Here is a 24,789-nt window from a genome sequence, read left to right as displayed (position 1 = left end):
GGCGTCCGGCGTCATGGGGACGTGCGGAGCGGCGGGGCGGGGCGAGACGGGCGGAACCACCGAAGCCCAGCACAGGGGGCAGCGTAGCAACGGTGGGCTGGACGCAGAGGGCCGGCCGGGCGCAGGGGACCTCCGCGCAGGATCCGGTCCCGGGAGTCAGTGGCGTAAGGCGCTGGGACACGGGGGACTCGGACGCGCATTGGCGGCAGGCAGGCGGGCGAGCCCACGGCACGGCGCCCCCCGCGCCCCCGCCCCCGCGCTGCGGAGAATGGGCACCTCGGGCCGCGGAGCGCAGCCGGAGAATAAACCCCAATGATCACGGGCTGAGTTCGCGCCGCCACCATGTCCGTGGCCTTCGCGTCGGCCCGGCCGAGAGGCAAAGGGGAGGTCACTCAGCAGACCATCCAGAAGGTGGGCAGGGCCGCGTGGGGTACGGGTGGGCGCGGGGCGTGAACAAAGCCGGGGCACAGCCCGCCGGCCGAAGCCCTGACGGTGGCCCCGCGCGCCCCCAGGAGAGCCTGCGCCAACTTTGCCCGAGGCGCTGGCAGCGGGGGCCCGGCGGCTGTTGGGGTTGGCGACTCCGGAGCGGTGTCCTTAGAGAAGAGCCCCTGGCAGCAGTCGCGGCAGTGCGGGACACCGGGGCCCAAGGCCCCTCTTGCCGGGGCGGGGGCTCGTCGCGCTCCGCTGACAGCCTTAATAGCGACGGTCGCGCGCCTTTGCGCGCAGCTTGGCAAGGGGCGAAGGGGGCGCAGGCAGCCTGGAGGCGCGCCGCTGAGGCGAGCTGGCCGCTGTGGTGAGGTACTGCGGTGCCTGGCACAAAGGGATGCATCCAAAGTGTGCGTGCCATCCCCACGGCCCTCAGCGCTGTCCCGAGCTCACTGCACTCGGTAGACCTGAGGCCAGCGCGGCCCCGCCCCGCTCGGGTCACTGGGCATCAGGGAGCCCAGCCGCCTGCACCCTGGCTTCAGACACAGCAGGTTCGTCCTACAGTCTCGGTTCCATCCTTTAGTTAGGACCAGTTTTCCAGAAAAGGCGTTTGCGTGGGTTTGTGGGTTTATGGGTTTGTCTTTAACAAAAGAAAGCTTTAAGTTTTGACTTGGACATTTTAGCATTTTACTATTTCCCTTCTCGTTTCTGAACATCTTTCCTGTGCACTGGCTCTTCTTGATTCTGGTTCTTCCTACAGAAGAATTCCTGAATTCCCTTGAGGCAGTTAGGTCCCCAGTGGCATTGGCCTCTACTCGAGTACCTTATGACCTTAGAGGCTTGTGGAGATTTCCTCCACATGTCACCTGTTTCCCAGATCACCCTTGCTGTCCTGCTCTTTAGGACTATAGTGGTTGTCACAATTGGCAAGCTCTAGCTAGCTTTGACCAGGGGAGATTATTGGAGCAGAGCAGTAATACAGGTTTTCAAGCACAGCTTTTTATTGACTTCATGAAAGCTGTGGGATGCCATGGTGTTCCAGGCACAGCTAAAGGCTTTATCGATCTTATCACATTTAACTTTTTGCAGAAGTGACTTAGTGACGGAAGCTGAGGCTGCTGGGGCTATGTGGTAGAGCTGGTAGTCGCCCTTCCGAGATGGCTCCACAGGCTGCCGTTGCTGTGGCCATGGATTAGGCACCTTGGTTGATGGACAGTGACACTCTACACATGGCCATCCTGTGTATACTGGCACTCTGGCTGTTGGTGCTTGACAGTCACTGTTTCCAAAGCCACCATTTATTCATTATTTCATAGTCGCACCCGCTCATCCAAGCTCAATTTCTCTAGGCAAAAGTGTGTTGGAGGACTACCCCAAACATCAGATCTCATAGAGGGGAAGTTTGCTGACCTCAGTCCAGGGCAGACACTCATGGCTCTCTGGAAGTGGCTCTTCAATTTAGCCTGTCTAGGTACTTGACCTGGTAGGGCCAGCAATCCACTACTGCCTCTGTTGCTCCTTTACTGAGAATCCTAAGAAGGCTTGAGGGGGGTGCTTCATGTACTTAAAATGTGTCCTTTGACCTAGCTTGATGGTGGGCCACTGTAATCACATTCTGAAGCAAGCACTGGAGGATGGGGAGTTTAAGGACAGCCTGAGCTACATGGCAAGTTCAAGGGTAGTTCAAGCTGTACAGCAAGATCCTGTATCAAAGCCACGGGCTAGGGGTGTAGCTTAGTGGAATTCTTGTCTCACATGCAAAGCCCTAGACTCCACCTCTGCCATGGGCGCAGAACACACACACCCTCACTCACACACACAGAGTGTGCGAACCAGCCCGTGCTGAGACCACTGGGGAAAGCCAGGAATTCCAGAGAAGGCTGGTGGGTAGTGAAAACAAAGAAGTAACAGCTTGTTCTCGGAGGACAGATCCTGCTCCACCTCAAGTCCCACACAAATGTCCTCTTCTTAATCTTCTCTCAACAGTCTCAAGGCCATCGTAGGACTCTGAGGTATTGTTTGTGACATGTGAGATAGCGCATGACTGAGGTAGTCATTGCTAGTTCCCAGTCTTTCATGGTACACCCTATGCACCATAGAATCTATAGCACATGTTCTTCTAAGCAGATGTGTTAGTGTCCTGTAATTTCCCTAACTGGCCACAACCCAGGTGTCCTTAGAAAGCAGCCTTTATTCACTCTATCCAGATGTGGAGGAGTGGCTGCCTTCCTTCTGTGCTGCAGTTCTGAGGGAGGCTGCCTCATACCTTCTCAACTTCCGGCTACCACAGCCTTTGGTGTCCTTCCGTCTGCATCAAGGTCTCTGTTTTCCTCTTCTGGGATCTCTTTACCTGTAACATTCATTTGTAGGTGGTCCATTTTCCAAGTGTAGGGGCTTCCCATAGAAGCAAGGGTATAAGGTCAGGAAATTTGAGCAAGCTGTGAGTAGTCCTGGATGTGGCCTGCATCTAGGGAGTAGGGACCCAGAGTGGAGAGAGCCGGCTTGACCTGGAGAGGGTGACCTGTGGTCACAGCGCGCTGGCACCTGAGAAGAAGCAGTCTGAACTGGGCTTTGGTGAGAACAGTGTAACCAGGTTGGTGTGCTTGAGATCCTGAGATGGAGCTGCAGCTGGTCAGTGTTCTCAGAGATGCCAGTGACCCAGGACCAACTCTGCCTTCCTCTCTACTAAGTATACCAGTGTCCAGCACTGTGGTCCTGAAACAACCAGCCAGGGTATGGTGCAGTGATTCCCACGGCTGCATGCCTATTAGAAGGACCACCTGGCGCCCCCTGCTGTTTCACACAACAATTACACAATAAAAGTTACATAGTTCCTTTGCTAATTGTATTGCCTTTTTTTTTTTTTTTTTTTTTTAATTCCTAAGTACATGCATGGGTACTTGTGCTACATTCTATATGTAGAGGTCAGAGGATTTTGAGGCCAGTTCCTTTTCCCTTTATATGGGTTCCAGTGTCCAGGCTTGTACAGCCAATCAAGTTAGGAAGGCAACTTGGCACTCGGAAAGTTAGAGCTGTCCCCATCATGGTGAGTGGCTTGTGGAGGTGAGTCTGCTTTTACAGTGGCAGAGTAATGGCTCTTGGGTAGCTGTTCTTGAGCAAGAGCCCTCCCTAGGGGAGCACAGGGTCTCTGCTCCCATCCCCAGAATGGGAGGGAACAATATCCCTTCATTACTCACTCAGGAGTTCACCTGGGGGAGGGAACAGTCATTTGACTTCTTTGCCTTCTCTCAGGCAAGGGACCACCCTGCATGGTTCTCAGCCAGATCCTGGGATGGGGAGAAGCGTGGGGACCAGTGTTTTTGGGGAAGACGCAGACAGGCCTGTACGCTCTGCCACACTCCGTGAGGCCTGACTGGGAACAGTCTTGCTGGACATGCCCAGAAGGCATCTCTAGCCAAAGGCTATTACCTTTACATCTATTCCCTAGTCTAAAGGGAAGAGGCACTTGGAACAGGGTTCAATGCCCCTGCCTCCTTGCACCCCTCTCCTTTGTGTGCCTTTGGAGAGAGCACCTGTACTGTTGGTGCATGGTGCTCTCTGCCCTAGGCATGTTCCTAGATTTCAAGCCAGTGCGCTTGCCTGCCTCCTCTCTCTGTGCTTGGAACCCTCAGGCCACTTCCAGGCAGTCCCCAGGCTACCGGCGATGAACGCACCGTGTCCAGCAGGTGCTGTAAAGGGTAGGTGTGACCAGCAAGTACTATCCTGAGGCTGGGAAGAGGCATTTATGCTTGAGAACCCAGTATGTGGCATGTAGGGAAAGGATCGAAGGCCTAAAGGAGTGGGCAGTGAGGGAGAGGGACTATGGAAGACTGTAAAACAGGCTGTGACCAGGACCCATTTGCACTACTTTTCAAATTGTGTTTTAAGTGCGTACACATGGGGTCCTCTGGACATCAGGGCAGCAAAGCAGGCCTACTGGGACTTCTTGGACTCAAACTCTCCTCCATCCATTCTAGTTGGCATGTGTGCTATCTGAGTCTCAGTTTCTTGCTTTTAGAGTGAAGATGATGTTGAGTTAAAGGCTCTTGAGCAGTGTAGAACAGGCTAGACCACCACTATTTTCAATTGACAATAGTGGTTAGGACTCCTTTGAAAATGGTAGAAAACTGTTGCCAGTCCAGAATCCTGTAAAGAGGTGGTTTCTGGCATGCTCTGCTAACTCAGTTGTGTAAGCGCCCAGAGATGTACAGGACCAGAAATGACACCTGTGTTGTCTCAGGAACGTGGAAGTACATTGTATCTGTGGTCATGTATTTCACTGTGTGTGTGTAGTCTTTGACTATTAGACATATGTGTTAAAGTGATAGTGAGACTACAAGGCTGCATATACCTTCCTCACACACTGCCTGTGTGTGCTTTCAGTACTGCTTGAAGCTCTCGCAAAGCTAATTCACATCTTCTGAAGTGGGGTGACTGTTCAGAGGTGTCATTGGTCTTCTGGAAATATCCTCAGACCATGAACCTTTGTAATGTTTTTCTCCCTGTGTGATACAAAAGAACTTAAGAGATTAAAGAGGTTGTTTTTGCTTACAGTTTGAGGGTTCAGCTCTTGTGGTAGGAAAGTGGTGATGGCAGGAGCTTCAGGCAGCAGGTCGTCCTGCTTCCACAGTTTGGAAACAGAGGGTGTTGTGTGACAAACCTTCCTGAGAAGATGTAAGACACATGTCTACTCACCCCAGAGAGGGAGCCCACAATAGACACTGTATACAATGTCCAATTGAGTTTTATTGCAATTACTTAGGGAAGTAGAAATGACTCAAAAGACAGCTGCATGGCCAGTGGCTTCTCTAGCATGGGTGATAGCTCACAAAAGCTGGAAACCCGGAGCTCACTGCACAGGCTAGAGGCAGCTCAGCGGGCTGAAGAGTGCCTTTTCAGATAGGTCAGCTGGTCTGAACTTCTTGTAGGTGGATAGGCTTGTCTGGGAGTCTTTTCAGCAGTTTTTACTGCCTTCCTGGGAAGGCAGAGGCATAGTGGATCTGGTCAGTTTCAGGGACTTCCTGAGCTATTTTGAGTTGGTTAAAGAGAGTTTTTCTCCAGGGTGGCAGGTTCTGACCTCAGAGGAAACAGGGAGATGAAATGAAGTTTGCATTCGGTTCATGTTCTCCTTTTTATTTAGGATCTCAGCCCATAGTGCCACTTAGAGTGGATGGGTCGCCTGTGTCTAGTCTAGGCAATCCTTCAGTTGTAGGCAGTTGTGAGCTGAGTGGGTGCTAGGAACTCAGGTCCTCTGCAAGATCAGCACTTCTTCTTAATCACTGAATCATCTCCCCATCCCTTTTGTTTTGTTTTGTTTTGTTTTGTTTTGTTTTGTTGGTTTTTCGAGCTGGTTTCTCTGTAGCCCTGGTTATCCTGGATGGTCTTGTAGACCAGACTAGCCTCAAACTCACAGAGATCAGCCTCTTTCTGCCTCCCCAGCGCTGGGGTTAAAGCTGTGTGCTACCACATGTGGCTTTTTTTTTTTTTTTTTTTTTTTTTTTTTGGCTACCTGTGGTTTTTATTCCATTTACTTATGCAGTATCCCTGTGCATGGGTGCCATGGCAGAGGTATGGGGGTTGGAGAACAACTTGGGGCAGTCACTTCTCTCCTTCCGCTGTGTGGGTTGAAGTCAGGATGTGAGTTTGGTGCCTTTACCCTCTGGGTTATATCCCAGCCCTGTGTTCATCTTATTTACTGGTTGGTTGCGTTTTGGTTTCATTTTTGAGACAGGATACCTGGCTGGCCTGGAACTAATTCTGTAGACGAGGCTGGCCCGTCCCTGCTGTGATTAAAGGCATGAGCCGCCACAACCTGACTTTTTTTTTTTTAAAGAATTATTTATGTATTTGTATGTGTGTATGTGCGCACACACACATATAGTCTGCATGTATGCCCGCACACCAGAAGAGGGCATTGGATCCCATTATAGAAGGTTGTGAATTGCCATATGGTTGCTGGGAATTGAACTTCACAACCTCGGGAAGAGCAGTCAGTGCTCTTGACCCCTGAAACATCTCTGCAGCCTTTGTGTTTGTTTGTTTTTGTTTTTGAGGCAGGGTTTCTCTGCGTAGCCCCTGGCTGTCCTGGGATTCACTCTGTTGATCGGGCTAGCCTTAAGCTCACAGAGATCTGCCCACCTGCCTCTGCCTCTGAGTTCTGGGAGTAAAGGTGTGGGTCACCATGCCTGACCCCCTGTATTAATTTTGAATATCTTTCAGTTGGACAGTAACTTGTCTTCACTGTTGTGTTTTGAATATAGGGTTGTTGTTGTTCTTCATAATCTTGGTTGATCCAAGCATTGGCGTTGAAAGTCCGGTCCTACATGTTATGCAGGTGTTCTACCCCACACTGTATTCCTGGCCTCTGGAATTAGTGTTTGACCCAGAGGGCAGGCTTCCTCCTTGGGCCGATGCTGGCCATCATGGGTTAGCCCTCTTGAGACTGGGACAGGATCAGAGGGAGGTTCCTATGTGGGAGCCAGATGTACAGTCCTTAGTGTGAGGCACTCTCTGCCTCCCAGGCGCAGGTGTTTTCCTGCAGGCACTCCAGGAGCTCCTTTCCCCCATCCCTGCCAGCAGGGTGCAGGCAGGGGACAGTCCTGTCCTCATCCCCTTGGGACTTTTCCCAGAATGGCTCTCCATGTAGCTGGTTGAGGACCTTGGCAACCGCTGTCCAGGTCTCACCTGTGCATTTGCTTTTCTCGTTAACATCCACAGGCCAGCACACATCCTGTTCTCGCTGCCCTTGCAGAGGCCAGCACCCTCACCGGGCAGCTGACAACCGCCTGGAACTCCAGCTGTAGGGGATCTGACCCTACTCCTCTAGCCTCTGTGGACACCTGCACACATGTCCTGCACGTACCACCACACAAACAAACACATAAAAACAAAAGCTTACAACAGGGCAGCAGTGCAGGGTTTCCTTATGCCTTTAATACTGGGTACTATGTGATGCAGTGCTGTCTCACCTTGTGGCTGTACCTTAACGTAGAGGTGCTGTCGCTGACCCCTCTCTGTCTTCCTTTTGTTAAGGCTGTTGTGGCTGACATGACATCCTGGACATACTGTGCGTGGGATTTGCTTTGTGTCCTTAGAGAGAGATCCTCCTTGAGAGTGAGGGATTAAAGAAGAGGATGCTGGGACCTGGGGGCAGGGGTGGGAGAAGCCCTTCCCTGATCACTCGTACCTGCTCACAGCCAGCTGCTGTGTGGCAGTGCCCCCTGGTGGGCACTGAGTCCAGGCTATACTGTCACCTCACGATGGAAAGGAGAACAGTAGAGAGGTGTTTTCACCTACAAAGGAGCAGGGCAAGAGAGACTGCCCCTTAGGCTGTACGGGTGGAGGGGTGGAGCTGGACTCGGCAGAGGGCAGTTGCAGGGACCCACGCTGCAAAGTAGAGGGCAGGGCAGCAGGCAGCCTAATGAAACAGGTCAAGCGTATGTTTTGGTAAAGATGAAGGGCCTGCCTGTTGTGAGCACTTGAGCAAAGGCCCAGCGTGGCACAGGAAGTAGCAGACGTGCCAGGCTTCCACTCCAAGGAGACGGGCCACTCCAGATAGAAAGTGGCTCAACACTGTGCCTACTGGCTGTCCTCTGCCCACTGGCTTGCCACACCTCCTCTGTCCCCTCCCATCTCTCCCTCTGCCTTTCTCAGATGCCCCCCGCCCCGCCAAGGGACCAGCTGATGGCAAAAGGTCCCTGTATACTGTGCCTGCCCATAAGCCTGTTGTGTCCCTGTCACTCACAAGTATTTTCATGCCTACTGTTCCTGATGCCCCACTCAGTGCTACCAGCCCTGCGGTCTGTGGAGGTCAGACTCTCACACGACTGGGTTTGGGAAGAGCGCTAGAATCTCCCGCAGGTGCATCAGCACATCCAGCCCACTGCCTTCCTGCATTGTCAAGCAGGCAGATCTGCATTTCTGACCAGTGCTGCACAGTGCTAAGGCAGTGCTGAGTGTGGGCTATGTCTGGTGGAGTCAGGATCAACTTCCTGCTCCCTGGAACAAAGTCTCCAGCATGTGCAACATTTCCGGGAGCCCATGCTCAGCCTAAGTCTGACCATTCACGCATCACTCAAGAAGATCGATTTCAGATCTGGAAATCGAGAGCCTGAGCCCTCTGTCCCACTTCACTTCATGTTGTGCTCAGGACTGGGGGACATCCAAAGGGTGAGGCTGTAGATAAGTAGCGCCATGGTTCCCTAGTCCCTTGCCTTGCCGAGGCTTATGGGTCTACAGTGCCTCCAAGGGGATCTCGGCTTCCCTCACTGGTCTAGACTGAATGTAGCCTGCAAGGATATAAGCTGCCTCTCCCCTCTTAAGGAGTTGTGATTTGAGGCTCTGGGTAGAGGCCTGGGCCTGGAGTGAGATCCCCCAGCATACTCTGAGGGTCCTGGCATTCCAGATGTGAACCATCTGTGTGACCATGTGCCCTGCTTGCCTCTCCTCCAGATGCTGGACGAGAACCACCACCTGATTCAGTGCATCCTGGACTACCAGAGCAAAGGCAAGACAGCCGAGTGCACCCAGTAAGTGACCCGGCTCGCCCTGGTCTCCTCCATGTGCTGGGAAAGCTCTCTCGGGTGCAGAGCAGCATGCGGTCAGATGTGGCCTCACAAGTGAGGTGGGAACCCTTGCCATCAGGGCCTGGGGAAAACAGGGAGGGAGGAACATGGAAAGGTGTTTCTGCAGCTTCCATCTATGGGACCTGTAGTAGACCCAACCAGGAGACAGCTTGTGCCTCGGGGTGGGCAGAGTACCTCAGACCTCTCTCACCTTCATGAGGGCCCTTGGGTCTCCTAGGTATCAAGTGTGAGAGGTTTGGGTCTCACCTTGTGCAGCTTGTCTGAGAGAACTGAGACCTTGCCTGGTGTGATATGTGTGTGAGACGTCTATGAGTATTCTCCATCCTCATGGTCTTCCCAGGCTTCAGTCATGGAACTGGAGTCTGCTTGGGACTTGACTGGACCTGCTCTCTGCCCACCCCTTCCTGGACTGCAGAGAGCTGCCAGCTGCCTATTTCCAGCCTGGCCTGGATATCATTGGCCAGTATCCTGCCAGGGTTTGGCTGGAGGCTGAGGCTAACTTGCTTAGACTTTGCCTCTATGTTGGGTGTGGTAGTCTGCCCTACATCACTGATAGCTTCTCCCACAGGTACCAGCAGATCCTGCACCGGAACCTGGTCTACCTGGCCACCATAGCTGACTCCAACCAGAACATGCAGTCACTGCTTCCTGCGGTAGGTACCACAGCCAGTTTCTGAGTGTGTTACCTCTTGAGTGACCAACAGCAACCCAGAACTATAAGGCATCAGAAATTAGGGGTTCTGGGAAAAGCCCCATCACACAGGGTGAGGTATAAATGGCTGCAGAAGACAGGAAGAATTGGGACTTAGCCTGTTTAGTTTACAGAAGTAACTCCAGAACCAGCCCTAGGAATGTTAACAGTGAGTGTTGTGACCGACAATAGGGGGCTTTTCATGTTTGTTGTAAACCCTTCTTTTTCCTTTCTGTTTCTTGTGATGCTGAGACTTGAATGCAGGGCCTTATCCATGGCATGCTCCTCTGAATGGCGTGAGCCATTCTAATGCATATGGGTACACTACCAGGATTTTTTAAAAATGGATAAGTCTTTCTAGGACTCCTTTAATTCTAGTACTTGGAAGGCTGAAGTAGGAGGATTGCTTCAGTTTGAAGCCAAACTGGGCCATATATCAAGTACCAAGCTAGCTAAACCTACACACTATGAGCCTTGTCTTTAAAAGAAAGGAAGGAGGGAAGGAGGGAGAAAAGGAAGGAAAATTAAAAGGAAAAAGTCCAGTTCACTCATGTTCCAGATAGTAGCATAAATTTTTATTATCTGTTTGATTTTCTCTAAACATATTTCCCCCAAATTAAACTTTTACTGTGAAGTCGGACCGTGTGCCTGTGGCCAAGTGAGGTGACATGGCCAAGAGAGAGAGCCACCCAGTGATGACCAGGGCTGGCTTCGAGGTACCAGGGAAGGTGTGTCACCAGGAATGGCTCCCATGGAAAGTGGAGGTGCTGTGTCATTACGCTGGTCAGCTCTGGTATTGATCGGGTGCTCCTGCTGGAGACTCTCCTTCTCATCTTATTTTTAGTACTAGGGGTTGAACCCAGAGATCTGCTCACGCGACATGATGTCCTCGGGCCTCTTTTTACATCTTAGAAATAAGTTTTAAGTCTCTAGGTCTAACTATTTTGCCCAGACTGAAGTTGAATTCACTCCGTAGCCCAGGTAAGCCTTGAACTTGCAGTCCTCCTGCCTCTACCTCTCAGCTCAGATTATAGGCCTGCACCGCCCAGCCTGGTTGGGGGCTCCCTTTCTTGGCCAGGCTTAGATAGCACATGTGTGCAAACGGTCTAGGAAAGGAACCACCTCCCTTCTTCACCTTACATGTGGCGGAGGGGATGGAGGATGAGCGGGAAGAGGACACAGGAAGTAAAAGTGCAGGAGGCCAGCTTGTGCGGGGCCTGGGTCATCAATGAGATGTGGACACTTGGCCTACTGATTGTGTTCTGAATGCCATGGATTTCTCTGTCTTCCCCTGGTACCGTTGGCAGTGGCTGTGCAATTCGTATGGGCCACTGAGTCCCTGGGGTGGCTCCAGTGTTTATTGTCTGAGCTAACTCTCTTGTTCTAACCTTCCTGTCGTCTACAGCCACCAACACAGAACATGAACCTGGGCCCCGGAGCACTGAGTCAGAGCAGTTCCAGCCAGGGCCTGCACCCCCAGGGCAGCCTCAGTGATACCATCAGCACAGGCCTGCCCCCTGCTTCCCTCATGCAGGGCCAGATTGGTAATGGTGAGCAGTGATGTCACTAAGGTAGCCATAGATACGTGCCCACCTTGCTCCCACTGTCCTGGCCGTAGGTCCTCCTCTAAGTGTATGTAGAGATTGAACAACTATGCAGAGGACATGAGGCAAGTGCCTGGTTCCACTTGGCTCTGTCCAGTGACTCTTAATATACAGACATGCACTTCTGCATGGACTCTGTAAGAATGAAGGTGCAGTAGTGGTGCTGCTGCTATTGCTGCAGCCTAAGGCTCCGAATAACAGCTGGGACCTCTCAGTAGCTATGACACATGGTGTGTGTCTGTTCGTGAATCACTCACTTCCTTCATAAGTGTTACTGACCTGGAGTTAATCTTCTTCCTCAAAAATCATCTGAAGGGAACTTGGATGTCTTTACCATAAGGTGGATACCTGGCCTCCGGTGCCTGACACTCCCTCTCCCACCCCTCCTGGCAGGTCCAAACCACGTGTCCATGCAGCAGACGGCCCAGAGCACACTGCCCACAACCTCCATGAGCATGTCAGGAAGTAGCCATGGTACTGGACCTGGCTACAGCCACTCAGGACCCACCTCGCAGAGTGTCCCCATGCAAGGCCAAGGTGCCATCAGCAACTATGTGTCTCGAACCAACATCAACATGCAGTCCAACCCAGGTACTTCCCCTACACCTGGCCCCATACTTGTGGGCAGCTCCCAAACCCTAGCAAACACAGCAGCTTGTCTGTGTGGCCTCTGAGGGGCAGCCCTTCCGGTGGGTGCTGTGGCTCTTCCCTAGGCGTCTCTACAGGGCCAGGTTGGCAAACACACAGCAACTCGGCCCTGAGCGGTTTCTCAGAGGCCTCAGGAATTCTAAGAAAAGGGCGCCATTGACTATGGGACTTGGAAGAGGAACAGTGGTCTCAGGTGAGGGCCCCCTGGCAAAGAGTCACAGATAAATGAAACTGGAGGTCCAGGCCTTTCTGCAGAGCAGGTTTCCCAGGTTTGGGCTGTCCTTGACAGTGGATGCTGATTGTTAGATCATGGGAGTACCTTGGATGTGGCGGATCCTGATCCAGACATTCTCTGAGCATCAGAGACCCAGTTTTCAAAGGAGTGTTGCAACATGAGATGGAGTGTCTCCTTAATGTTTTCTATAATTGGTAATACTGCAGATTTATTTTGCAACTACACTGTTACAGTGTTTCGTTGAGGATTGTTTCTACTGTTTTATTTTTTCCAGCATGGATACTAGAAACTTTTCTTTTTTCTTTTTTTTCTTTTTTCAATGCTGGGTACTAAATTCAGGACCTCTCACATGCAAGACTAACGCAGTACAAGGGCCCTGCTAGTGAGCTACACCCCCTCACTAAATTGCCATGACTGACCTTGAATGTACTCTGTCATCCAAGATAGTCTTGAACTTGGGATCTTCTTTCCTCTTATATCCTGAGCAGCTCGGGTGACAGGCATGCTCCACCGGGCCTGTTTTTCTACAAACCCTAGAACAAGTGGCTCCTGTTTTGTTTCTGTTGGATGGTGCTGTTCCAGGGAGTTTTGAGCGGCGTGCAGACAGGCCAGCAGGCAGGCAGCTGCTGTCATCCACAGTGCTGTAGGCCTGTTGCTCAAGAGGTAGAGAGAGGACACTGTGACTCCTTCACGGCAAGCCTTAGAGACAAGGAAGGAGCTGTGGGTTTCTTTCTGTTTTCCCTGGAGGCCACTTCATCTTGCCTGGTGGCCCTTTCCTATGATAGCCGAATGGTAGGCCCCACATTAGTACTAACAGCTGAGGTCTGACCTTGTGCCAGGGCAGGGCAGGAGGTATGACTTGGATCCAAAGGTACCTTAGATGAAAATGATGATGGTGTAGTATTAGGAGGGAGTCAGGTCTTCAGGGGAAGGAGCCCTACTCTAGAGCTTTCTCCGGTTTATTTTGGGGTCTCTGTCCTGTCACACAGTCTCCATGATGCACCAGCAGGCAGCCACGTCCCACTACAACTCAGCACAGGGAGGGAGCCAGCATTACCAGGGCCAGGCGCCCATTGCCATGATGGGCCAGGGTGGCCAAGGGAGCAGCATGATGGGACAGCGGCCTATGGCACCCTACCGACCATCCCAGCAAGGTAAGGCGGAGGCCTGCTTCAGCCCATGGTAAAGGGCCAGTGCTTTGCCTCTCCATATGGGGGTCAAGAAGGTTTGCTCCACGGCATGAGAAAGGATGCTGGGCCTGCAGGTGCAAAGAGGACCAGTGAGCGTCAAGAGCCCAGAGAGCAGATATTTGGGTCTGGGGAGACAGGGTTGTTGTTCCAGTTCCAGAGTCTTTGGGCAGCTGGGTTAAGAGGAGAGGGAAGATTGGTTGTTAAATGGTCCTGTGTGTGTTCCTCCCATGGGTAAAGCTGCTTAGAATGGCTTTGCTATTGAACCAAGTGTAAACACGTCTCACCCACTGCATGCTGGTCCTGAGTGTCTGGTCACCTCCCTACAGGCTCTTCCCAGCAGTACCTGGGCCAGGAGGAGTACTACAGTGAACAGTACAGCCACAGCCAGGGCGCCGCAGAGCCCATGAGTCAACAGTACTACCCAGACGGTAAGGCACACTGCTGGCAGCTCCTTGCTGATCTGCTCTTCAGGCCGAAAGCTCTGTGTCCCACCAACAAAGCATCCTGAGTCCCCTCTACTTGAGCACACTGGGGCATGGACTGAGACCGGTCTCTACCAAGAAAAGCTTCACCATAGGACACCACCCACCTCTTTGGGTTTTCTCTGCCTTTCTTTCCTAGAAGGCAGCAGGAGTCTGGGCTGGGTGGGGCCACCCATCCCTGCAGGTGCGTTTAACCCAGTAGGTCCCAACGTCCAGCCTCCTGCCCTTGCTTCTGCAAACTCACCTTTCAGTGGATTTTTGGAAGTATAATTTAAAGTGACCTTAATATTTGGTATGGTAGCCCATGCCTATAATCCCAGCTCTCAGGTGGCTGAAACAGGAGGATTAAGAATTTGAAGCCAGCCTGGGCTATGGTAGGACTCAGTAAATATCTATGTTAAAGATAGATTTTGAGAGATAAAGATGGAGGTCTCTGGGGGAACTCCGGCCATGGCCCTAGTGTAAGGTAGGCTTCATGTCTGGGGTTGAGGAATAAGAGCAGGGTCGGTGGCTGAGACCAGTCTTGTACCGAGCTGTGATGCCTGGTATGAGATGATGGTGTGTCCTTTTCATGGACACAGCAGTACTATCCAGGAACTCCCCGGGGCTGGAAAGGGACAGGAGAGAGCAGTTGGTGCTGTCAAGGAGAGTTGATTCTCTCCACAACTTGCAGCAGCCTCACTGTGTTGGTGATATCTACATGAGAGACAGACAGACAGACAGACAGAACGAGAACACAGAGGCGCTTAGAGAGGTAGGCTCAGCCACAGCTGCCTCATCCCCCCGGCCTGAGCTCACGGTTGCAGAGCCCAGTTGTCCCCCAGGACCTAGGCAGAGAGACACCTCCATTGACAGAGGTCACCTGTTTTCTTGCAGGCCATGGTGACTATGCCTATCAGCAGTCATCTTACACGGAGCAGAGCTATGACCGCTCATTTGAGGACTCCACACAGCACTACTATGAGGGGGGTAAGAAGTGTGGTAGGGGCATACAGTGTGTGACTATGCCCTAGCATGTGAACACACCACACACCTAGAGCTAGCGCTGCTGGCCTCCACTAGTCTCACACAGGTCATGGATGGTAATAGATAGCTGAAGTGGGTTTGTGAAGTTGGGTTTGCCAGGCTGTGCTCTGGGACTTCACTTGCCTTACATGTTTGTCTAGCCATGTTGGGGATGTTACTGCTGGGAGTCAGGTGCTGCCATTCTTCCAGCCTAACAGCCCATGAGCCAGGAGGATTACATCTTTTATTAGGGGCTTGTGGCCCTAGCATGGAGACCCTTGGTAGTGCTTTGGGAATGGGGGAGGGACAGCTGTGTGTTGTTGCTCTGTGGCTATGAACAGAAAGCCTTGCTTTGTGGCATTTGCCCATCTCTGTGGTATAAATGTGCTCATCCTGGCTGACAGGTGTCACCAGTGGGGTGCCATAGAATGTGGAAGTGAGAGGAGATACACAGGTCATGAGCCATTGTGGATTCATAGGGCTTAGCATACATACGTAGTACACACACATTATTAAAAAATGTTTATTTCTGTCCTTTATGTGTACACGCACGTGTATGAGTGTATGCACACATGCACACTCCCACATATGCTTGTGCACCCTCTCAGAGTCCATTCTTAGAGACCAGAGAGGATGCTGGATCCTCTGGAATTGGAGTTACAGGTGTTTGTGAAACACCTAATGGAGGTCTGGGCATCAAACTTGGATCTCCTTGAAGAGTAGCAAGCACTCTTAAAATCTGAGCCATTTCTGCTGACATTTCCTTCCTTCTTCCCTTCTTCCTTTCTTTGCTCCCTCCCTCCCTCATTGGTGTGCTGCCTCCATGTATGTCTATGTAGGCATATCAGGTGCCCTGGAACTGGGGTTACAGACAATTGTAAACTGCCATGTGGATGCTGGGATTTGAACCCTGGTCCTTTAGATAAAGCATCCAGTACTCTTAGCCACTGAGCCATCTCTCCAGCCCCCCCCCCACACATATACACTACCCCTTCTATTTCCAGACAGTGTTTCTCTGTGTAGCCCTGGCTGTCCTGGAATTCTCTCTCTGTAAACCAGCTGTCCTCAAACTCAGAGATCTGCCTGCCTCTGTCTCCTGAGTGCTGAGACTAAAGGCATGTGCCACAACTGCCTGGTGAAATATTAATAACTGACCTATACTCTCTCTTGGAATTAACTTTGTAAGAAAAAAACACATTTGAAGTGAGTGTCTGTGACAGTGATGTGCCATCTCTACTGATGCAAAAGTTCTGTACTGATTCAAAAGTTTTGAGACTTCCGCCTGCCTGGTCACACTGAGTCCTTCAGACATGATTTTCACAGTCTACATTCGTTTACTTGTTTTATTCATTTAAAACCAAACATGCACCCCTCAAGCCTCTGTTGTGGCCTGCTCATTTGATGTTCAACTTCTCAGGGTTGCAGTGATAAAGTACCAGCAGGGAAGCTTGAACCACCAGGTCTTCACCTCCTCCTAGCTCTGGAAGCCTGAGATCTGAAGTCCGGGTGTTTGCAGAGCTACTTTCTGCCAGCTCAGGGCAGGTCTGCTCCAGGCCTCTCCAGCATCTGCTGGCTGCCATCAGTCTGGCTGTCTCTTAGCTTGGAGAACCATGCTCCAGTCTCCACCTGCATTGTCATATGACCTCTGTGTATCTGCTCGTGTTTCTCTTGCTTCACACAGACCTTTGGCATCCGCTGCAGATCTTGTTTCTGATTAAGGTCCCATGTCTTAGGAGCTACTATGGGAGCTAACTTATTTGGGGGCTGTGTTTTACTTTTCTTGTTGCTGGGACAACACACCTGATAGAAGCAAATTAAGGAGTTTTTTGGCTACGTTTTAAAGTACAGTCCATGATGGCAGGAGCCTGAGGCAGCTGGTCACATGGTACCTGCAGTCAGGGATGCAAAGAGGGATGAATGCTGGTGCTCAGCTCACTGTCTTGTCTTTATTCAGTCTCAGACCCCAGGTTACGATGTAGACTTTGTTTTTTTTTAAGATTATATACACTTGGATTTATTTATTTATTTATTATTTAGGCAGTATTCTGTCTGTATTGTGCAGTGGAAGAGGGAGAAAACAGGAAACAGGACAGGAGCCTACCACAAAGGGCCTCTGAAAGACTACCCAGCAGGGTATCAAAGCAGATGCTGAGACTCATAGCCAAATTTTGGACAGAGTGCAGGGAATATTATGAAAGAAGGGGGAGATAGAAAGACCTGGAGGGGACAGGAGCTCCACAAGGAGAGCAACAGAACCAAAAAATCTGGGCAAAGGGGTCTTTTCTGAGACTGATACTCCAACCAAGGATCATGCATGGAGATAACCTAGAACCCCTGCACAGATACAGCCCATGGCAGTTCAGTCTCCAAGTGGGTTCCCTAGTAATGGGAACAGGGACTGTACCTGACATGGACTCAGTAGCTGGCTCATTGATCACCTCCCCTGATGGGGGAGCAGCCTTACCAGGCCACAGAGGAAGACAGTACAGCTAGTCCTGATGAGACCTGATAGACTAGGCTCAGATGGAAGGGGAGGAGGACCTTCCCTATCTGTGGACTGAGGGAGGGGCATGGGAAGAGATGAGGGAGGGAGGGTAGGATTGGGAGGGGACAAGGGAGGGAGCTACAGCTGGGATATAAAGTGAATAAACTGTAATTAATAAAAAAATAAATTAAAAATATTATATACACTTAGATTTATTTACTTATTATTTATGCAGTATTCTGTCTGTGTTGTGCCTGCAGGTCAGAAGAAGGCATTAGATATTATTATAGATGGTTGTGAGCCACCACGTGGTTGCAGGGAATTGAATTCAGGACCATTTAAGAACAACAGCTAGTGCTGTTAACCTCTGAGCCATCTCTCCAGCCCCTGGTTAGACTTTGCGATAAACACCTGCACAAACACACTCAGGTGTGTCTCCTAGGTGGTTCTGAATCCAGTCACATTGGCAGTTGAGGTCAGCTGTGTGGAGTGGAACTTGGACGTTCAACACACAGTACCTCGTTCCCCTCTAGCTGAGCAGTTACATCACCTGTTTCATGTTATCTGGCTTTTCATTTGTATTTTACACAATAATAAGACAAAAATGCCATATGATATTTGACCCGTTGTAGAAACACGGAGACATGGTAAAAGGGCTTCATAGCTACACACTTGCCCTGTGAGGGACAGGGAGCCTTCTGCAACTGCCCAGAAATGAGACTCTGCCCCTTCTTCCTGCAGGAAACCCCCAGTACAGTCAGCAGCAGGCGGGGTACCAGCAGGGCACAGCACAGCAGCAGAGCTACTCCCAGCAACAGTACCCCAACCAGCAGAGCTATGCGGGCCAGCAGCAAGGCTATGGTAAGAGGGGCATGTCCTCTCACAGGGGATCCTCTGGTGCTCAGTGTGGGCTGCATACACTGTGATGGCATTATTCAGGTGTGTGTAGTAAATTATTTTAGCATGGATGTGATTTCTGGACAGGTTGGGGGTTATGCAGAGGGTTCCCACGTACCCTGCCTCCCTGTATCTAAGATCATCAGTTAGCCCAGTACAGTGGTCACAACTCAGAAGCCAGGACTGGGGCCAAGAGAGGTGACACAATTCTTAACAACATTTAATCTCTTGCAGAGGACCTGGGTTGGGTTCTCAGCACCCACACAGTAGCTTCCAGCTGACTGTTAACTCCATCCCAGGGGAGATCTGACTCCCTCTTTTGGCCTCTGCTTGATGTATATGATGTGCAGAGATAAATGCAGGAAGAAAGAAAAACAGCATTGGGCAGTAGCTTACAGGCCACAGCCATGTGGCATCGAAAGTCTGCCTGGCTTCAGTAGGGGCGGGACTGTGGTTCCACGGTAGAGTGCCGCCATCTGTGACCATGTGGTTTTATCCTCAGCACCACACAGACAGACAATAATAGCAATTAAGCAGTGTTGCATTTTATCAACCCTTTCCTGAGCCTTCAACTTAGTTTTCACAGGAAACCTGACATCCCTTTTCTGCCTGTGAATTTCCCCTGTCATTGTTGGCATTTAGGGTTCTGCTTTCCTGTGCCCACCATAACTGACCCTAGCTGGTTCTGGAGCAGCCCTTCACCCACTTCTGCAAGGTGGCAGGCCCATTGGGGACAGGCCCTCAGTGCCCCATATCTGTATGGGCACAGTCCCAAGTCCTCACAAGACTGATAGCAACGGTACGCTGGGTTGTGGCACTCTTGTAGTACAGGCTTTACCCACCAAAGGACAGGAACCTGGTGCCTGGATTGTCACAGCATGGGAGGTCATAGGTGGTCTTACAGCCTCTGCTGTCTTCACAGGCCCTGCCCAGGGAGCCCCCTCACAGTACTCAAGCTACCAGCAAGGACAAGGCCAACAGTATGGAAGCTACAGAGCATCGCAGACAGGACCTTCTGCCCAGCAGCAGAGGCCTTATGGCTATGAGCAGGCAAGCTTTCTGGGTGTTTCAGGCAGTGCTGTCTGCCAAATGTCAAATGAAGCATGGCAAGGATTTCTCTTATAGTCCTGAGAAGTGATAGATAGGATCGGTTGGCTTCCAGGAAGGCAGCAGTATACAACCACTGCGGGGCTGGCGTTGCTAGGATGGACTTGATGACACGGATACCTTTCCCAGTGTCCAGAAAAGAACATGAATTTGTGGACCATCAAGTGGCATGCTAACTTAGTTACAGACTGAACTGTAGGTCATGACTACACTTGCCTTTAGAGGAGACACAGCAGTGACATCTCAGGGAAAAGTGTCCTTACTCTGACCTTTAATGCAGCCTGTAGGAGCTTTAGCTGTGGGCCTCAAGGTCATTTGGCCCATGGACCTAGTCAAGCACAGGCAATATTTTGCATATATTGTATATGTTTTCTAGTCTCACTAGCCTCTCCCCATAAATGGAAGCTACTCCCCTACCCTACTCCCCAGTTTTAAGGATCAGAAACAGCTTCAGGTACTGCCTTATACCCCTGCAGAAAGAACTAGCTGACCTGAGAGGCACAGGGTAACTCTATGCTGAGGATTATACTCAGGGCCTGCTCTGCCCTCTACTTCACCCTCCTGGGTATAGGCATCAGAGACCTCTAAGACAGACTCAGCATTCACTCTTCACTATGGGCTCCCAGGGACCGTAGTGGGAAGGAGAAGTTGGGGTTGAGTGCCTGTGGCCGTAAGAACAACAGTCCTCCAGGAGATTCTCTCTCTGGTGCAGTGTTCTGTTAGCTTCCTGCCCTGGAGTCATGCTAGACTCAAGCTCCAATTCTCCCTTGGTCAGATTTTGTATTGATTGATCCTGTTAACTAGGTCATACTAACCCCATTTCCTAAAGGAGCAAACTAAGTGAAAGCTGTTGGTAGCATCAGCCCTGCTGCCCCATCAGTCGCTTGAAGTAGCTCAGGGCACTGGGGGATTCCTTTCCTCGAGGGCCAGCATGATGTCTCCTTAGGCACATGGCCAGGCTCTACCTCCCAGGAGCCCAGTGCATCACTGAGGGCACACTGCCTGTGAGTAAAGCTGATAAAAAACAATTCAGTCAAGAAAACAGTTGCCTAAAGTGGGGCGTGACTGTTCGGGTAAAGGTTGATACCTCTGGATTGGAGAAGTGTTAGCTCTCACTTCGTGGATTTCAGCAGACTGTCACCTACTTGTTTTTGTGTTTGCTTTCCACCTGTGGTCCAGGGTTCTATGGGTAGAAGCTTCCTGTTGTTTGGGTGTATAGACCCTGCCACCTAGGACTGTAGAGGTGTAATCTGTGTCTGATGTTTTGTTTTGTTTTGGATTTTTTTAGGGTCAATATGGAAATTACCAGCAATAAAGGACAAGCCTTGTCTTTGGACCCTTCACAGTAGTATGTTCTGGACAAGCCGCTGACAGTTCTGATGAGTCGTGACGTGTTGGTTGCCCTCTGCCCAATGCCATGTCTGCATGTGAAGCGGGCTCATTTCATGCTGGGTATGATGCCAGATGTGCACCACTGGCTGCAATGGTGTGACATATTTGGTGCTGTGTAAAGTATTGTATATCGATACAATGGAGAGGCTGTCCTGTTTTTGTCCCTCACCCCCTCCTTGATGTTATTAGTAGCTTTGGGGGTCTTAACTGTCATCACATGTTTTGTGCCCAGTGATGAGACAATATCTAAAAGACACCGTGGTCCATGTTACCATGAAGAGACCCAGTCTGCCCCCTCTCACACCATTGTTGCAAAGTGGACTGTAAATGTTTCTTTAACTGGCTGCCCATAGCTTGACACACATACATACAACCGTGGGTGGCCATCTCTTCTGTGCCTAGATAGGGCTTGGGGACACCTTGTGTGTCTTGGGCCAGTTTGTTGTCACCGTAACAAGGAAAATGTGCTTCATGTGAAGAGACCATGAGCTGTTCTTTCCAGAACTCACCCATTGCCTGTGTCTCTCTAGTTCCCATGATCCCAAAAAGTATATGTGTTTGTATTAGAAAACAAAGAGGGATCGGTGACTGTGTTCCAAATACATGTGTTCATGAGGGCAGTGTGTGGGTAGCCCAGGGAGGACAGTGTTCTGAAGAGCAAGGCTCACTGTCCACCAGCTGCTTCATATACAGAGTGTCCTTGGCCCTTGTTTATTTGATGTCATTTCTAGGATTTGAGTATGCCCAATCCTAAATGTAAAAAGAATTTACAGTACTGATGCTGAATTTTACAAGCCTTTGGCAAGTGTTCATAGTACTTTTTCAGGACCTCTGAGTTCAGATTGCCAAGCAAGTGTTCCTTTGTGTTGAGGGAAATCTGAAATCCACACCATATTTTTTTAATGAATCCAATTATGTTCTTTTAAATGAAAAGTACAAGTTTTATATAGTAAAATTTGAGTGATTTTTTTTTTTGTTTTTTTGTTTTTTACATCCCTAGGATGTTCAATCTGATTTAATTCTGTGCAACCATGAGAGACAGCCTTTTTGAAAAGGTACAATCAAAGGTACGATCGTGCCACCCACATATAATGTAGCATGGACATCTGTCAGCCTTTGTTTGGATAATAATAATGTTACTATGAAAAGGGAAAAAAAAACCTTCAAGATAAGTGCTAAAAACAAACAAGAAAAAAAAAATTCCAAGGAACCAGGGCTTGCTGCATCAGGCCTATCCACCATGATGCTTTTGTTGTGTTTTGTATGTAGCCCAGACTGGCCTCAAACACACTACATGGCTGAGGCTGAGCTGAAGTTTATGGTCCTCCTGCCTCCACCTCCCTTCCAAGCACAGAGACTACAGGCATGCACCACCACACCTGACTCTGCTGTTTTCATTTGAAACATAAAGCTTACCTATAGCTCAGAGGGTAAGGATTTACAAGGCACTTGTGGGTTTTGCCTGAATTAATCTTGACAGCCTTGCTGGAAAATAGAGCACAAGGTCTCTTTCACTTACAGAAGAATCAAGGGCCAGACGTGAGGACCTGTCTGTGTTGGCTACAGTCTTTTTCTAGGGCACCCACCCCTCTTCCACAGGACTGATATCAGCAAGCCTGGGCATGTGTGTTTGTGGGCATAGAGTTCAGGAAATTTAACACTGGCAAAGGCTGACGATCTGACGGTATTAACTTCACAGAAACAAGTTTCTGATCGCTAAGTGACAGAAGTATTAGCAACTTCATTTTAGGGAGTCATCTCTTTTGCTCCTTTGTTCTCTGGCAATTTTTATAGAACAAGTCTACAAGCCCAATTGGGGGCTAAAATTTCCCATTGAAAAATGTCAAGAAACATTTTAACTAACTGTGAAAATGGTTTTTATTCCTTGCCAATCTGGGAATATGCCTTTTATGTATGCGTGAATGTGTGTGTAGGTATGTGTGTATGTTTGCGTGTATGTGTGTGTATGTCTATATGTTAAGTGCTGTATTAGTGTGTGTATATGTGTATGTTAAGTACTGTACTAGTCTGTGTGTGAAGTGCTGTATTAATACTTTTTGAAAAAGAACACTTAAAAATGTGTCACCCCAAAACTTCAATCTGAAATGTCTTACATTAAGAATTTCTTGAATGTTGTGTATATATTTTTAAAAGCACTTTGTGAAATAGTTTGTACATTTATTTCCTAATTTATACATGATTTTTGTGTTAATATATTTAATGATTAATAATAATGTTTATTTAATGTTTTGTTCACTTTTATGTAATTTTGTGGGGAAAAGTGATGCCAGCAGTTCTTTTTCATTGACTGTATTATAGCTTTTCTTCTGTAACATGAATGTTTGGAAAGTCCTAGGCCGAAATGAACCCTTTGTGCAGGTGTGGTTTACTGTGTTTTGTTTTTTTATGACTCCTACTGAAGGACAGAAAAGATGAAAAGGGAGATTGGGAAATCGCTGCTCATTCTTCCTCCTGTTTCCCAACATCTGTTCAACACTCAGTGCGCTTGACCGGTGATGACTGAGGTTTTCAGATGTGCTGACAAGTACCTGCTGCTTGGCGGAAGCTGCGCATGTCAGGGGCTGTGGTTGGATGGACAAATCTCCAGACTTAGCATAGCACAGTGGGAGATGTCTTCAGAGGCACTGGGCAGACAAGGGCTTGGACCAGGAAGGAAGTGTCTTCCTTTCCTGTAGTACCAGTTTTCAGGCGTGGGCTTCAGAAAGGAGCATCCATTCAAACTTGTAAAAAGAGGAAGACTTTCCATTTTCATTAAAACATTTTTTAAGCCGTTCATTTCTGTTTATTGAACAGGTTAAATCTGTCTTGTCACTTGTGAACGAAGTACAATTTTTAAAACAATCTCATTTTCACCCTTTTCTGTTTGGTTAGTTTTTGTTTTTAGACAAGAGACTCTGTGTATCCCTGTCTGGCCTGGAACTCACAGAGTCCCCAGTCTTGTTTCCCGAGGCTAAAATTAAAGGCGTGCGACCCCACCTGACTTTTTCCTGGTTTTGTGAGACAGGATCACTGTGTATCCCAGGCAGAGCTGGAATTCATGGCGATCCTTCTGCCTCGGCTTCTTGGGTTGCCCGGATGGTGGACACGCTTCGGAGCCAGATGCATCGCGGGCTTCGGGGCGGTGCCGCCGCGCCTTCCGGGTCTGCGTGGTGGTGCATTGCGCAGGCTCGGTCAGAGCCCGCCCCGGAAGCAGTCGGGCGACCGGACGTGGTAGCTGCCGGGAGCCGGTGGGTCCGGATGAGGCGATCCCCAGGGGTGCGTTATACGGCCACGGGCGGCGGGCTAGCTGGCGGCGAGTAATGAGTGCTTTGGCTTACACTCTAGTGAGGAGAGCCTCCGACCTGAGCCACAGAAGGTTGTGTGCTGAAAGATTTGTTCTTAGCTATTAGCTAGAGCGTGGTGGCTCATGCCTGCAATCTTAGCACACCGGAAACTGAAACCGGAGGAATTCGAGGCCCATCTAGGCTACATAGCGAGACCATGAGTGGAAAACAGTGAAAAAACTTCCCCTTGCCCAACTCATTTGGAAATCCTTCGGTAGAGGCTCGCTTGTAAGCTGTGGGAGCCACGGGGTGCTGCCTAACTTTGGGCTGTTGACTTACCCTGAGTCCCAGCCTCCACTATTTATAAAGATCAGGTAAAGAAATATTCTGCACACTGTGCGGAATAGAGATGTGTCTGGGCTGGTGCTCTACCAGAGCAGATAGCTTTGTTCCTTTACTCAGGATCCTAAAAAGGACTAGCGCGGGAACAGTTCCGGAGCTGTCAGGCTTCCCTGCCTGCACTGTGAACCAGCCTGGGGACTGTGAATGCTTGGGGAGGGGTCACCTGTCCCTCCAGTCTGCCTGTCTGACAAGGCCCCACTGGGCAGGCGCCAGACAGCAGCGTTGTTGAAAGGAACGCATGGTTTATTTTGTTTTTGAGACAAGCTCTCCGTATGTAACCCTGGCTGGCTTCCAGAAATGCTGGGATTAAAGGCATATGCTACCACACACAGCAGGGACACATTTTTTCTCTATGA

The 24,789-nt window shown here is 50.0% G+C and overlaps 1 protein-coding gene across 1 annotated transcript; it reads left to right on the top strand.

The window, feature by feature from the left end:
* The first annotated feature begins 30 nt into the window (after positions 1-30).
* On the top strand, positions 31-23,543 carry Ss18l1 (SS18L1 subunit of BAF chromatin remodeling complex). Its single transcript, XM_021646344.2, has 11 exons — positions 31-411; positions 8,878-8,954; positions 9,580-9,664; positions 11,108-11,252; positions 11,700-11,897; positions 13,179-13,343; positions 13,706-13,807; positions 14,738-14,830; positions 18,093-18,212; positions 19,171-19,298; positions 20,644-23,543. Exons 1-11 carry the CDS (start codon positions 343-345, stop codon positions 20,668-20,670), a joined length of 1,209 nt encoding a protein of 402 aa, XP_021502019.1. The 5' UTR covers positions 31-342; the 3' UTR covers positions 20,671-23,543.
* Positions 23,544-24,789: the final 1,246 nt, after the last annotated feature.

This window comes from Meriones unguiculatus, chromosome 4, assembly GCF_030254825.1.
Source record: "Meriones unguiculatus strain TT.TT164.6M chromosome 4, Bangor_MerUng_6.1, whole genome shotgun sequence".
In the NCBI taxonomy this organism is placed as follows: domain Eukaryota; kingdom Metazoa; phylum Chordata; class Mammalia; order Rodentia; family Muridae; genus Meriones; species Meriones unguiculatus.
This window is presented reverse-complemented; position numbering and strand designations above follow the sequence as displayed.

Coding starts and splice junctions, on each gene's coding strand:
- Ss18l1 (XM_021646344.2), top strand. CDS start 343: ATGTCCGTGGCCTTCGCGTCGGCCCGGCCGAGAGGCAAAGGGGAGGTC. Junction 11,898..13,178: donor CAACATGCAGTCCAACCCAG/GTACTTCCCCTA, acceptor CCTGTCACACAG/TCTCCATGATGCACCAGCAG. Junction 13,344..13,705: donor CTACCGACCATCCCAGCAAG/GTAAGGCGGAGG, acceptor ACCTCCCTACAG/GCTCTTCCCAGCAGTACCTG.